This window comes from Hyperoodon ampullatus (genome assembly GCF_949752795.1).
Source record: "Hyperoodon ampullatus genome assembly, chromosome: 3".
Classification (NCBI taxonomy): domain Eukaryota; kingdom Metazoa; phylum Chordata; class Mammalia; order Artiodactyla; family Ziphiidae; genus Hyperoodon; species Hyperoodon ampullatus.
The window spans coordinates 147,567,861-147,584,275 of NC_136916.1; the positions used below are offsets into that span (position 1 = coordinate 147,567,861).

Below are 16,415 nucleotides of genomic sequence, written 5' to 3' on the forward strand. Positions count from 1 at the left end.
GTAAGCTACGTCCCCAGAAAGAGCTTCATAATGTTTGCATCAACAGTAGGTACAAACCTTGGAGATTCAACTGAGATTCACTTACAAGGATGGAAAAGTGAGGTAAAAGCTCTTTAGCTTCATATAAGCCACAGCAAAACAAATTCAGCACAAATTCACTGTGTAGCAGGCTACTGGTTTAGAAACTGATAATGCTTTGGCAAGAAAATCCAATTCAGTTCAGAGACCAAAAAAAAAAAAAAAAAAAAAATCACTCAGGGGGAAATATAACTAAAGGACATTTATTTTTTTCTCACTAAGACTTTGTCTTGAGGACATAACTAAACCGCGTCACCACCCCCACCCTGATTTGAAGAAAGGTTAGTACAGTGAATGTTATAAAGCAGATCTGAAGGACTGGAACCAACATTAACTGACAAAAACCAACTTCCACCTAAATCATCATAAAAATGTTTTAAGTAAAAAAAAAAGGAGTGGAGAGAAGGGGACAAAGGGGGCTTCAGATTGAACAAGATCCTCAGATTTCATCTAATACATTCAATCCTGGCTAGAGTGTACCAAAATGGAAACAGGATTACTATAATACAAAACTTCTACTACAGCACACTGTACACACCTGTGTTCCAAGTCCACCCCCATCCCCCTAACGCTTCCAAACTCAACTATTTCCCGGCCTGTTGGGCCTGTCGACGAAGGAGCACGTAGATCTTCTCTTTAATCCAGTCTTTGTTATAAGGCTGGTATGTCTGGGTATCAGCTCGGTAACTGAGGAACAGAAAGGTAATAAGCAAAGTTACAATGGTCAATTACTGTCATGTTTTTAAAACCTGAAATCATAACTGCCCAATGATGGCACAGATGTGCACATGTTCATACATGAACTTAATTTAAATGTAATAGAGCTGATTACATAACTGTTGAATTTTAAGCGATATGAAGTTTAGATCACCTAGTACCATCTTACAGCAGAAAAAGAAACCAAGGCCTAGAGATCTTAAGTTAAATGTGTAATGTTACACATCTACTTCTTGACAAAGTATGACCAGAAACCATGTGTTCTTTCTCCTACATAGTTACTATTTTTATGGTTCTTTTAGTGATTAAAAAACAAAAATTGAACACTAATTCAAATTTGCTAAATTTACTTTGAATCAACTTAAAAAAAAAAAAAAACCTTTAACATGTTACTGCCACAAGGATTTCTTCCCTGAAAAGTATTAACAGAAGGAAATACTTTTACATACATCCAATATTTTAGGATTTGCTTTTTAATATAAACAATGCTAGAGGCTGGGAAGGGTCTGGAGTACAAGGAGTAGCATTAGCAATGAAAATCCAATAAGATTCCAGGGTTTTGGGAGTACAAGGCATCAACTTAATAGCCAAATCACTCAAGGTATCTTTAGAGGACTCAAAAAATAGAAACATTCCAGCTGACCTACAACTGAAATCTAGCTGGTTAAGCAATAAATTCATTTTTTTGGAGTTAAAAAAAACTAAAGCTATAGTATAAAAAAAGCAGACAATAAGTAAGCAGAGATTGCACAAATACAAGGCACATCACAGTGTTTCAAAGTCATGTGCACCATCTGGTGGAAACATTGCATGGCATTCAAGAGAGGCGAAGGATGCAACTTGCCTTAAAACAAACAAACAAACCCTTAGGGATGCCCTAGAAAAATGAAATATCTAATTTATCAATTATTGTTTCAATTTACCCAGAAGTCTCAGTTTTTAGCTTCTCAGCAAAAAATTATATACATATAAATACAAATGATAGTAAATACCTATTAAGAAGTTGCCAACTGCTAGGTATTGCTTTAGGCACTCATCTGAATCAACTCACTTAATCCTGTTTACAACATTGTGAGTAGATAAAACTATTATCCTTTTTTTTTTGCTGTACTTGGGCCTCTCACTGTTGTGGCCTCTCCCGTTGCGGAGCAGATGTGCAGGTTCAGCGGCCATGGCTCACAGGCCCAGCAGCTCCGCGGCATACTGGGATCTTCCCAGACCGGGGCACGAACCCGTGTCCCCTGCATCGGCAGGCGGACTCTCAACCACTGCGCCACCAGGGAAGCCCTATCCTTTTTTTTAATAAAGGAGGAAACCAAGGCTCAAAAAAGTTCAGTAACTTATTAGCTAAGTGACTTCAGGCAAGGAGTGAAAGTTTAAACACTCCAGACCAGAGTCCTTACCGTGAACCACTAAGCTAGAAACCTACGACCCAATTTTTGAAGAAAAACAAACTCCAAAGTAGGAATTTTTCACCATTATCATATTCTTCCTCTGAATGGTAAGGTCAGAATCTGGTTTATTAAAAAATGCATAAGCGGGCTTCCCTGGTGCCGCAGTGGTTGAGAGTCCGCCTGCTGATGCAGGGGACACGGGTTCGTGCCCCGGTCCGGGAAGATCTCACATGCCGCAGAGCGGCTGGGCCCGTGAGCCATGGCCGCTGAGCCTGCGCGTCCGGAGCCTGTGCTCCGCAACAGGAGAGGCCACAACAGTGAGAGGCCCGCGTAACGTGCAAAAGAAAAAGAAAAAAAAAAAAGAAAAAAAGCATAAGCTTTCTACTTTTACAAAACATTTGGTTTTTTACTAATGTCCTTTTGTTACAATGAGAAATACTCTAAAATCTAAACCAGTGTTCTTTGACTATCCTCTGCTCATGTATCCTAATTAAATAAGTGCTAATCTAGTCTACTCCAAGGTAGGGCAGAATAGACTACAATATTTATATTAACACTGGAACAGAAATAAAAAAGGAAAAGAATTTTTCAGAACTACAATATCTGGGTGGGACAGCCTTATTTAGATCATTCCCCCCACCAAGATCACTTTAGAATCCATCAACTTGCATGCTATTTTCCAACTTAAGAAATAGTTAATAATGCCTTCTTTATGGAAAGCTGTATGTTGATAGCTGTTAACTGACACTTGAAAATGAGACAATTAAATGTTAAGTACATTAATAAAATCCCTAGCTGTTGGTACAGATAAATCTTTTAGCCTACTATTATGGTCAGTAAGTGCAGGTTTAGGGACTTCCCTGGCGGTCCAGTGGTTAAGACTCCAGGCTCCCAATGCAGGGGGTGCGGGTTTGATCCCTGGTCAGGGAACTAAGATCCCACATGCCCTACAGCATGGCCAAAAAAGAATAAAAGTGCAGGTTTATGCAAGAACAGAAGCTGTGGATCTGAGCAGGGAAATCAGCTGGGTCTTCACTGATATCAAGCTGTCTTCCTGATTAGGAAGGAGTACCTTCCTTATTACAATAACTAAGGATAAAAATGTCCCTCTGTCTCTAAGCAAACAAGAAAAGCCCTCATCTTCCGAAAGGCCAACAGGCTGTTATTTTAATCTTAAAAAAAGCCTATTTAAAAAAGAAAAAAAAAACCCGAAAGAACAAAAAACAAAAAAACCCACCTTACAGATCACAGAACTGTGAAGAAATGTGTACTCTGATTTCAAATATATGAAATACAAATCCTTCATGAATAAATTTTACTATTAATGCATGGTCAGTTTGTTTTGGGTTTAATTATGTCAACAAAGTATCTTATTTATTCCATTCTTCCTCTACCGGTTTAAGAATAAATAATTTAAAATGTCTTGCCATTTAAACTTAATACAAGCAACGAGTACACAACAATTACAAACCAAAAATGAACTCAATTCTTGGTCTGAGGAATAACAGGCCAAGTCACAATCCCTGATTAAGGAGAGGGGCAGGATGTGCTGTCATAGGAAATGCCATGGCAATAGGTGACCTCTTTGGAAGCAATTTTGGAAATCTTATTTCTCTGGAACATTCAAATAACAAAGTCATATGAGCAAAATGGTTCTAAATCCAAATTTGATTCTGAAAGTTTTCAAAGGCCAAAAGTTCAACATTAGAGACAGAAACATAAATAGCTACAGTTTACAGTTTTCCAGACAATTAAAAACTATAGATTACCATTAATCTCTCTTTTATACTATCTGAACTACTACAGCTTAGAAAGAATTATCTATAATAATTAAATAATTATTGTAATATATATAATTGTATATAATATATATAATTAAAGATGTATTTCCTCTGTTTTGCTTTAATAATGCAAGTATTAGAAATTATTTTAGCATGCTAGATGTAGTTTCTGGTTTACATTTAATGGCACAAAGTTAGAAATGTTATGTTCTATCACTAATGCCATACCTGTAGTATGTCCCTATAAAAGCTACTATTTTACTCTGTTTAACTTTCACTGTCAAAAAACCAACATAACACCTCTTTATTCATTAACAGTACAATTTAACTCACTTGTGAAATTTGAAACTATCATTCTACTTGTGGCAAATTTTAAAGAACCAACCTACTCATTGTAATTAAAAATAAAACCCTGCCTGATGTCAACCTAGTTAAAAATGGAGTTCCTGCCATATACCTGATACTGCTGTGCTAAGTAAGCACTGCATCCTCACCAGTAGTCCTCTGAGGCAGATGTATCTAAACTTTACAAATTAGCAATCTGAGGTTTAGCAGTATTAAGCTAACTTGCCCAAGGGAGCTAGCAAATGACAGAGCCAGGATTCAAACTCAGCTATGTCTAATCCTAAAACTCCAGTTAGATCTTAACCATAACCTCCCAAGGTTGTAAGTAATTCCCCATCTGTTGCAAATGAGTGCCACATCCCAAACCATCAGGATTAGATTCCCAATGTCTCAATAAGTGATTTTTATAGAATCAGAAAGACATCTGTTAATTTTAAAAATAAAATCAACAATTCATTTAAAGAATGAAATGAGAATATGCACACAAGCTCTGTTAAAATTTTAAGTTCCAACTGAAACATCCAATGTTTAAGTTCAAGTGTGAATATTTCACCAAATACACCTAGAACATAGATATAATAAAAAACAAAAACAAAAAACAAACAAAACTCTCCATCACAGTGTAAAAATAAAATAAAATACCCACAGCTTAATCAGATAAATAATTTCCAAGATTTCTGAGAATATAAGACACTGCAAAATTTAGCATGAAAGACGTCATATTAGATTCTTTCACTTTTATTTAGACCATCCTATCATTTCCGACTGTAGCTTTGTAATGCAAATGAGAGAAAAGGAAGATTACCAATAATTTTAAAAAGCTATGCCTCAAATCATATTATACTGATGACATGTATTTTAACAGCCAATATTTACTCAATATCAACTATGTGCCAAATACTATTCTAGGCACTGGGGATACAGCAGTGAACAAAAACAAAGCTCCCTGTTCTCAAATTCTAGAAAGTAAATAAACACATTATTCGTGATTTCATATCCACTAGATGATCCTGCCGACATCTGGGCCTCTCAGTTCCTTGAACTCCTCTCCTCCAATGATCTCATCTCCTGCCCTTCCTTGGCCAGATCCCTGTACCTTCTCATTACCAGCAACTTCAATCTCCCAATTTCAAGCACCTTGTTCTCTGATCACTACTTCCCAATACCCCACCTTCAACAATCCTCTGACCCCACTGTGACCTGTAATTAATTGATCCTACCTGTCCCCACCCCAACCCAACCCCTACATGGTCATTCAGTCCCTTGCATTAATACTCCCTTGCATACATCCTCAACTGTTAGCAAAATCTCTGCTAATTCTCTACCTGTAGAGACTTACCTGTAACCATTCAGGTTAACAGTGACTAGGAAAAAACTATTATCACATGATTAATTTAACTTTAAATTCATTATCAAGTACCTCTTAAACCACACACTCCCTAATCCCTTCACCCTCCTGGATAATTTCTTACCTCTTTTCACAAGCCTCAGACACCTCCTCCCTCATCCTTAATTTCAAATGGTGTCCTTCTTCCTATTTTCCTGAGGTAACTAAAGCAATTAGAAAACAACTTCCCCAAGCTTCCCACCGTATCTGCCCATCCTTCCTACTTTACTATTAATGTATTGTCCAAGATCCTACCTAAAGCCATCAATTTTCCCCTCTCTACTATATCATCCCAACAGCCTGCAAACTTACCATTATTTCTCTCAGCTTAAAAACAAAATTAAAGGGAAAAAAAAAAGTATTCCTTTCTCTAGCTATAACCCCATTTCTCTGCTCTCCTTCTGAGCTAAATTCTTCAATAAAGTTGTCTGTGTTGGCTGCCTACAATTTCTCTCTTCTTATTAACTTAAACTCACTGGAATATATAAAGATTTTACTCCTGTCACACTACCAAAACTGCTCTGGAAGTCACCAAACACTTCCACCAAGAGTGGAACCAAGAGTCAGTTCTCAGTCCTCATTAATTTGATCTACCAATAATATGAAATACTTCTGAGTTGGCTTCTAGGATATCACCCTCTCTGCCCCACCAAATTCATCTCCCTCTACTCTCCCTCTCACTTATTCTTCTGCAGCTTCACAGGGTTCCTTTTAACCTGATTTATTCACTGCTCAATCCCCAGTGCCTAGAACACACATGGTACATAGTTGGCACTTAATAAATATTTGTTAAATGAATATGTATGTGTCTCTTTCTGTGTGCGTCAGGCAATAAACAGATCAACTATAGTCATTACAAACCAACATAGTGTAATATATATAGCTCTATTGGCCTCAACAGTTTTCTGAGTTTTTATATTAAAATAATAAAATTATAAACACATTTCATTAAAGACCAGAACTGGATCACTTGAATGTTCTGAGTGAGCAAAATGAAATGGCTATAAGTGAAACACAATGAAGAGATGCAGAAAACAAAACTCAAAAATTGCAAGGAAATGCTTATTTTCACCAGCAACCTTTGGTGAGACAGCAAGTCCAGGCGTGGCTCCAGTGGTGATCCAGGAAGTGTCTCAGAGTAGGACCTATATGTTTTTCACCACTGAAAAATATTTTTTTCTTCTAGCACAGTGTCTGGCATGTAATAAACATTCAGGCATCTGGTGACTGAAGATCTCATTATAAGGTACTTCCATTTTCTCCTTTAAAATTAGCTGTACTTATACTCAGGCTCTTGTCCAAAAATGTTGAGGAGACTCACTTGCTCCTTAGTAATAGTGGTGATAAGTAATTATTGAAATAAATTATAACAAGCATAATATATTAGGAAAAAATTTTAATTTGACAAACCTCTGAGAATAGAAAACATAAGCATCTATAAAAAAAAATCTCATTCTAACATGCCAAAATATACTTGATTAACACTGGGTGGAATTAAAATTAAATTCCATTTCAGTCCTATATATATTTACATTCTAAAAATAATGTCATGAAAACAGAATAATCTTAGTTTTAATCCAAAGCCAACTGCTTTAGGATAAAGACTATAATGGGGAAAAAAAAAAACTAAGAAAAAGATTATTAAGTTTAAGGAACAAAGTTCTCAGTTCAAAGTTGATGCATACTAAGTGCATCAATTAGCAAAGTTCTTAAGATTTTCCTGTGCCTTTAGCTTTATGTTGACAACTTAATTGATGAGCCACATGCAGAAGAAATATTAATTAATACATAGTAAGCAAAACACAACGATCAGTGTCAGGCAGAGTGAGTTCCCAATACCATAAATTGCCTCAAACAAACAAACAATAGAAAACTACAATTTAAGAGATATGGTGGCTAATACTTACACAAGGCAGCTGAGGTCTGCCAGGTCATCAATGAAGTCAAATAACTGACTGATGTCATATGTGATAGAGGGGCTGTTGGGATTCATTCTCTTCAGATGTTCTTCATACATTTTACAAACACCTAAGAGGGAGGGGAAGACCAAGATCTTACAATTGTATGAATTTTAGGTATGAGTGGTGTTATATGCTAATATCATATTTATTTTTATAAAGTTGGGCTGGGAAAAGAACAGTAAGTTGATCACCTTTGCTTTCACTGTTGCCACTAGCAAATTTTTAAAAATTTTATAAATTCACCAGAATGTTGGTATTTTGTGCCTTAATAATAAAACTTTTTTTTTTTTTTTTTTTTTTGGCTGTACCGCGCACAGCTTGTGGCACTTAGTTCCCTGACCAGGGATCGAACCCAGGTCCCCTGCACTGGGAACATGGAGTCTTATCCACTGCGCCACCAGGGAAGTCCCTTAGTAAGGGTTTTTGATTGGTACTGGTACACACACTGTGATCAGAAACATCACTCATAAGTTCCTGAACAGAAAGGGTGAAATGGAAAGGAAGTAAAAACCTTTCACAATGAAGGAAATTTCATTGTAGCACTGACCCACAGTTACCATCATATTTAGCGGTGAAAGACTGAATGCTTTCCCACTCAGATGAGAAGAACACTAGAATATCTGCTCTTGCCACTCTTATTCAACATTGTATTGGAGGTTCTAGTCAGGTTGATTTGGCAAGGAAAAGAAATAACAAGCATTCAGATTGGAAAGGAAGAAGTGTACCTATCTCTATTCACAAATGACACGATCTTACATACAGAATATCTTAAGGAAACTACAAAACACAAACTATTAGAACTAATAAATGAGTGCAGCAAAAGATTGCATGATATAAGATCAATATACAAAAATCAATATTTCTATACCCCAACAATAATCTGAAAATGAAATAAATAGCATCAATAAAGAATTCTTATGAATAAATTTAATAAAAAAGACACAAGACACGCACTGAAAACTGTAAAATGTCACTGAAAGTAAAGATTTAAATAAATGGAATGCTATCTCATGTTCATGGAATGGGTGACTCAATATTAAGATGGTCATACTCCCCCAAATGATCTATAAATTTAACACAATCCATATCAAAATCCAAGGTACTTTTGCAGAAACTGAGAAGCTGATCCTAAATTTGATACAGAAATACAGGGGTCCAGGATAGTCAACAATATTGAAAAAGAACAAAGTTGGAAGACTCACATTTCCTGATTCCAAAACTTATTACAAAACTACAGTAATCAAGACAGTGTGGTACTGCTTATGCATAAAGACAGGCACACAGATTAATGGAATAGAAGCAAGAGTCCACAAATAAACCCTCACATCTATGGTCAACTGCTTTTCGACAAGGAGACCAAGACAATCCAATGGACAAAGAGTAGTTTTATTAACAAACGGTGCTAGGACAACTGTACATTCACATGCAAAAGAAAGAACTTGGACCCATCTCACACCATGTATATATAAATATTCACTCAAAATGGCCCAGAGACTTAAATGTAAGAGTCAAAACTATAAAACCCTTGGAAGAAAATATAGACACAAATCTTTTTGACTTTGGATAAGGCAACGGCTTCTTAGATAAGTTGGACTTCATCAAAATTTAAACCTTTTGTATGTCAAAGGACACTATCAAGAAAGTGAAAAGACACGCCACAGACTAGGAGAAAATCTTTGCAAAACATATATCTGATAAAGGACTGTTATCAAAAATATACAAAGAACTCCTAAAATTCAACAATAAGAAAACAAACAACTCAATTTAAAAAAATGGGCAAAAGATCTGAACAGATACCTCACCAGAGAAGATATACAGAAGGAAAATAAGCGTTATGAAAAGATGCCCAACATCACGACATGAGGAAATTGCAAATTAAAATAATGAGATATCACTATACATCTATTAGAATGGCAAAAAAATCCCAAACACTGACAATACCAAATGCTGCCACAGGAGCTCTCATTCACTGCTGGTGAGAATGCAAAATGATATAGCCACATCTGAAGACAGATTGTCAGTTTCTTACAAAGCTAAATACAGCCTTACTATAGGATCCAACAATCATACTCCTCAGTATTTACCCAAAGGAGTTGAAAGCTCAGGTCCACACAAAAACCAACACAGTAATGTTTATAGCAGCTTTATTCATTGCCAAAGCTTGGAAGCAACCAAGATATCCTTTAATAGGTGATGGATAACCAAACTGTGGTATATCCATACAATGGACTATTATTCAGCAATAAAATGAAATGAGTGAAATGAGCTATCAGGCCACGAAAAGCATGGAGAAACCTTAAAAGCATATTGCTAGGTGAGAGAGCCGATCTGAAAAAGCTACGTATTATAATTCCAACCATACAACATTCTGGAAAAGGTGAAACTATGGAGATATTATAAAGATCAATGGTTGCCAGAGGTTTGGGGGGAGAGATGGATGAGTAGGTGGAGCACAGGGGATTTTTAGGGTAGTAAATGGTCATTACACGTGTCAAAATCCACAGAATGTTCAAAGCAAACATTAATGTAAACTATAGACTTTAGTTATTAATGTATCAGTATTGATTCTACAATTGTAACAAATGTATCAAACTAGTACAGGATATAAATAATAGGGAAAACTGGGAGGGGGCGGGAAGGAAGCAGGGGTGTGTTAGAACTGTACTTTCTAACCAATTTTCCTGTAAACCTGAAACTACTCTAAAAAAATTAAATCTATTAATTTTAAAAAAGGGATGCGGGGAGGGAAAGCTCTGTATTCCAGAGTAATATTAACTACTATAACGAAGAAAAATAAGAAAGAAAATTACCATTTGGCAACCACCATGTGAGAACTGATTCCAGTATTTCCATTTTAACTTTTAAAATGGAAAATAAACCACCATTTCTAATTTTAAAAGAAAAGAAAAAAAAAGAGCTATCAAGCCACAAGAAGACATGGAAGAACCTTAAATACATACTGCTAAGTGAAAAAAGCTAGTCTGAAAGGGCTACATATGGCAATGATTCCAATTCTATGACGAGGCCAAAACAATGGAGGCAGCAGGGAGACCAGTGGTTGCCAGGCGGCAGGGATGGGGTGAAGAGGGACAAATAGGTGGAGCACAGGGGATTTTTAGGACAGTGAGCCTATTTTATATGATACTGTAATGGTAGATACATGACATTATGCATTTGGCAAAACCCACTGAACTGCACAACACAAAGAATGAACTCTAATGTAAACCATGGACTTTAATAATAATGTATCAATACTGGTTCATCAACTGTAACAAATGTAGCATACCAATGCAAGATTTATTAATAGGGGAAACTGGGGTTAGGGAGAAGTATATGGGAACTCTCTGTACTTCCTGTTCAATTTTTCTTTAAACCTAAAACTACTCTAGAAATAAAGTGTATTCATTAAAAAGACAGTGTATGTACAAAGTCTACCTTAATGGCAAGTAAGGATATCAGCAGAGGAAGGGACCTGAGAAAAGAACAAGAGCCTTGCTCTTCTAGAGCAGAATCTGATGGCAGGATCAGGAAAGCTTAGAAGCTGTCTCTAATTACTAGAAGTAGCTTTTTTCCCCCCACAGGTCTACCCACTGTTGGTTTTAAATGAAGAGATTTTAAGTCTAACCCTGTTAGCGTCAGATAATCAACAAATTCAGGGACATGCCAGCAGCAAAAACACCTTCCTATAAAATCTTTATAGGAAGTGAAGAATGTGTAATTTGCTAGACAGGGTGCAGGGTGGTTTACTTGATATAATGATTAAATGTGAAGATGAATCAAATTTGCGATGATCCAATCTACGTGCTCTCATCTAATGGTTTACTGAGGGCTAATACTTCCCTTCAGGGTGGTGCCAGCTTATCAAATGTACACGAAAGTATACTGATTTGGTTCCATTTGCCTTTATTCACTGAGCTAATTTTTTACTTTTTAACATTCTGATGGACCAGCTTTTAACATTTATTTGTTTAATAAGCAGACCATTAGGTCCTGTAGGCACTATTAGGTTCCTCGGGCCTGCCTTAACAACTCTATAGTGCTTGAGTTTAACCACAATATATATAAGGAATACCTGTAAAATATTTACATAACACAGTAACAAAATAACATAACAAATAACAGAACATTTACATAACAATCAGAGGCTTGGGAAAGTCATTATATAATGAGCTTGATTAAAAAAAGGTAAAGTAGGGGCTTCCCTGGTGGCGCAGTGGTTGAGAGTCCGCCTGCCGATGCAGGGGACACGAGTTCGTGCCCCGGTCCGGGAGGATCCCACGTGCCGCGGAGCGGCTGGGCCCGTGAGCCATGGCCGCTGGGCCTGCGCGTCCGGAGCCTGTGCTCCTCAACGGGAGAGGCCACAACAGTGAGAGGCCCACGTACCGCAAAAAAAAAAAAAAAAAAAAAAAAGTAAAAAAAAAAAAAAAAAAAAAGGTAAAGTAATATTTGCAACAGATAAAGACAGTATATATAATATATATTACAAATATTCAACAAATACGGTCCTAAATATCTACTTTTCTTGCTCAAATTAACAATGCAAGAAATCTGGAGGAAAAAACAAACCCAAGACACCTGAGAGTTGCAGTACTTACCACTCTCACCCTGGGCCAGCGTCAACAAGCCAGCATGGACTCTAGCGTGGGAATGGGGAGTCTCTACAGTCCAGCCCCCCCCACCCCGCAACACCCCTCCACCCCCGAAACAAACGCAAAGATTTCTACCCCTTGACTAGTGTTTAAACTTACCTTCCATGCATTCGTTCACAGATTCATAGTCAGCATAAGTCCTGCCTTCTGGCCTCTTGGTAGGCTGTACCAGCAAAATGGTGTGAGACTGTGGAGAGAAAAGTGATTTCAATATAAGTTTCCAACTCATATTTGAGAAATTCATAGCATGAGATAGAATCTCCATTCATGACAAATGATCATTGGTTATTAAAACACTATTAATCAGGGTGCTCCTTCTACAATACTTATGCCTTTGCCCAAGTGTAGCACCAGAAGCTGGATTACCTTCTGTAGGGTCTCTCTTAGCCTCCCAGTCCTTAATGAGTGCTTTCTCAAACTTTTATTGCACTTACTGGCTGCAAGTACTCAGCATAAGCTACCCTGTACTGTTTTTTCTCTTTTGCACCTATCTTCCTAGCCAGATTATAAACCTGCTTAGGTGTTCTATCTCCATTGGTCACTTTCTAGCTCTAGCCCTATTAAGTCCCTAATAAAAACAGATATGGGCTGATGAAAGGAGAGAAAAAGGAAAACACTATAATGACTGCAAGCACTGCATCAATCTATGTTCTTTTTCTAACTTCAGCACAACAGTGAAGTCACATCTTATCCAGGGATTAGACTCAAACATTAAGGCATAAGATAAACTGTCAATATAAAATTAGTACATATAGTTAACACTACCCTAGAAAATCCATTAAATTATTCACCTAGTAGATGACTCACCTTAAGGGGCTATGTATTTTTAAACTCTGGAATCACACAAAATAGCTAGAGGATCACATTGTAGGAGATGTGAATAGGACTAAAGAACAGCAGATGACAGACTTTTATCTTCCATCTCACCCTCACTGGGGAGCATGTTTTTGTTAGTGGGTCTATTTTAGGGTTTCTCAACCTTGGCACTATTACATTTGGGGCTGGAAGATTCCTGGTTGCAGAGGCTGTCCTGTGCATTGCAGGATGTTCAGCAGTATCCCTGGTCTATTCCCACTAAATACCAGTAGTTCCTGCACTCCCACCCTCTCCTGGCCAAGGTGTGACAACCAAAAATGCCTCCAGAACACTGGTCTGTTCAGGGAACAACCCCTTCCAATTTTTTGCCAAGTGTGTAAGGCTTATTAATTAACTTCAAGTATGATGTAACCTCACTGTAAACCCAATCCTAAATCAAACTATTCATATTTTTCTCTTCTCTTCTGCTGTACTATTATTTTTGGGTAAAAAACAGACAAACAAAATCTCCTAATTACAGGAACCAAACTGTTTTGAAATGATCAGAATTTTTAACCACCAACAATCTGCAACTGAAATAGCTGATGCCTAGACTTTCTGAATAATCACCCCAAAAACAGTACTTTGAACATAATATGAAAAACAAAGGAATTTATCGTACTCCTCCCTCCCCATCGAGAACTGAGTCATTCTGATTAAAAGTTTGAGGATTTGAGATAAAACAGAACTTGATGACAAGAGATGAAAACTAATTCTCACCTATAACGACCTGAACACAATCAAGGCCTTTCTTAAATAGTGAGTAAAAGCTAAAGAAAGCAGTATATTAGATTACTTGTTATTTATAAGTTTTTATAAGTCACCAGTATGTTGAGAAGAAAATTAATTTATAAACTACATTAGCATTCCTGCAAAAGGGCCTGCCCCATACACTAGCCATACCAGTTGCTACTATATTAATTTTGTTCTTAATTCTAATGCAAAATAAAGGATTAAGTCACTTAAGAGAGTAAAGATTTGGAAATGACTATACAGTATGCTTTTTATATCTACCCTTAAAGTGAATCTAAGCGAAGTTTACTGTTTTCAGTACTTACTGCCCAAAGACAAGGCTTAAAAATTAAGAACAAGAAATGACTAAATTTACAGAACTGTAGTCAAAATGGTTATTATTCTTACGTGGCAGTGCCTTTCTGTCACCAGTTTAAGATCATAATACCTCTCAAACCAATTTTGGTCACTTTCTTCTTATTTGAGCCATTTTTGGAACCCTTTCGTTTTACTAAAAATCCAAATATATTTGCCCTATCAATTTTTTCCTTCTTCTGGACAGATTTGGTCCTGGCCTTCCTTAGGGTACTCTTTCTCAGGGGAATGACCAGTTCCATATATATATATACACACACACAGACATACACATACAAAATGTAAGTACATATAGGCAAACATATATATATTTATATTTGCCACAATAGGAAGATAACATTGTGAAACCTAAATCAGAAAAATAAAATTTATGCAGAATTACCTTAATAAAATCCTTATTCTCTCTGATTACCAGTGGCTTTGATTCACTCTAATGAATAGTTAATCTGGCTTTGTTAACGTTTTAAAAGTGTCACAAACATGAACCCTAAGAATAGTCATTCTACTGTTGCAGAAATACTACAGTACATAACACTGGCTCTTTAGCTTCAAATGCTTCTCCCCAACTACCAAAAAAAAAAAAAAAAAAGAAAGAAATTGAAGCTGGTATCTTCAGTAAAGCAAAAGTACTTAAGACTTATGAACCAATAATTGTTCACTTTAAATACAAATTCCAATTTTTAATTCTACTTGAAATGATAATTATCACTGATATTTGTTCAACGAGAATGGGTTGTTGATATTAACTGCTGTCATTTTCCCAGCTTTTGATATAAGCATTTTAATACAATACCAAATAGTGAGTAAAAGGCAGAGTAAGAAGGAAACTCAGAGATGAAACGACTTGCCCAAGGTCACATTGCTAGTTATAACTAAACAGGAACTGGAAACCCAGTCTTCTAATTCCTAGTCCTCTTTGGGAGATTATATTGGGTCAAACTTTGAAATTCAGAAAAGGACAACCTGAAAAAGTTCCTTGTTAACGACAGCTGCATAATCTGTTAATAACTGCAGCAACCAGAAAACGAAAATTGAAGTGTGGAAGTAACCATGACTCCTCAGAATCCCCGTAAGCGTCTCCTTTTTGCGGATTACAAAATACACACACACAAGCAAAAAACAAAAAACCGCAAACAACCCTTCCCACCCACTCCACTACCAACCCGGTCAGATTCTAAGGAACCTGGACCTTCAGCTGAACCTATCTTTTTAGCCTCCAGCCCCAACAGAATATAAATAACGATAAGCACAGGATTACGGGCTGAAAAAAACAAAACAAAACAAAAACCCCAAAAAACCCCACACCAAACCAGGCCTCTGGAGGTCTTAGAGAAGAGGAAAAATATTACATATTTTTCCAAGAAAGCAGAGCACAGAAAAACAAAAGGGAATAGCTGAGAGAGCACGCTACAAAGCAAAGACGACCCCTCCTGGCCCACACGCTGGATGCAGTAGACTCAATCTGTCAGCTTTGGGACAGGATTATCAGACATCTCTCGGCCATTGTTCCCACAGGAAGCTAGAGAGTTTGGAGGGAAAGGGCAGCCTCCCCACGCCTGCCTCTACCAAGCAGCAATCGGGAGAAAGCGCATCCTCCGCACTGCATGCCTTGCCCGAGCCAGCCGGCGGGCGCGCAACCGCAGGGCGGACCCTGGCTCCGGGGCCTACCGCCAGGCCCAGCGTCTCCGCGGCGGGAAGGGGAAGGGTCGACCCACACGCCGGAGGGCCGAGCAGCAGCATACTCGCGCTGGACTGGGTGGGGAGAAGATGTATGGGCTGGGGCCACCCTGGAGGCTGGGGGCTCGGGGAGCCGGTTAGGCCTTTCTCACCATCGCGCCAAACTCTCGCTGCCGTCGCTGCCGCCGCTGCCGACTCCGCCGCCGACTCCGCTGCCGCACACGAGTTTAGCCGCAACGCAGCCAACAGCCAATCCCCGCGAGAGGAACCGCCGGAAGTCGTCAGAAGGCCACCGCGAAAGAACCTTTCGGACCATAGAAACTAACATATTTCCGGCAGCTAGAGCAGATACTGACTCTGTTTCAGCCATCTTGGAAAAGGGCGACGAGACCCACGGGGAATGTATCGGAACTTGAAAAAGAATCATTTTTTTTCAAGACGCCGTCTTCCGTACTCTCGTTATT

At 37.8% G+C, this 16,415-nt stretch overlaps 1 protein-coding gene across 1 annotated transcript; it reads right to left on the minus strand.

Annotated features, from left to right (window-relative positions):
- Positions 1–265: 265 nt before the first annotated feature.
- On the minus strand, positions 266–16,201 carry ERH (ERH mRNA splicing and mitosis factor). Its single transcript, XM_079700697.1, has 4 exons — positions 16,104–16,201; positions 12,412–12,499; positions 7,610–7,730; positions 266–765 (listed from the first exon to the last, which is right to left on the minus strand). Exons 1-4 carry the CDS (start codon positions 16,104–16,106, stop codon positions 663–665), a joined length of 315 nt encoding a protein of 104 aa, XP_079556823.1. The 5' UTR covers positions 16,107–16,201; the 3' UTR covers positions 266–662.
- Between the last annotated feature and the right edge of the window lie 214 nt (positions 16,202–16,415).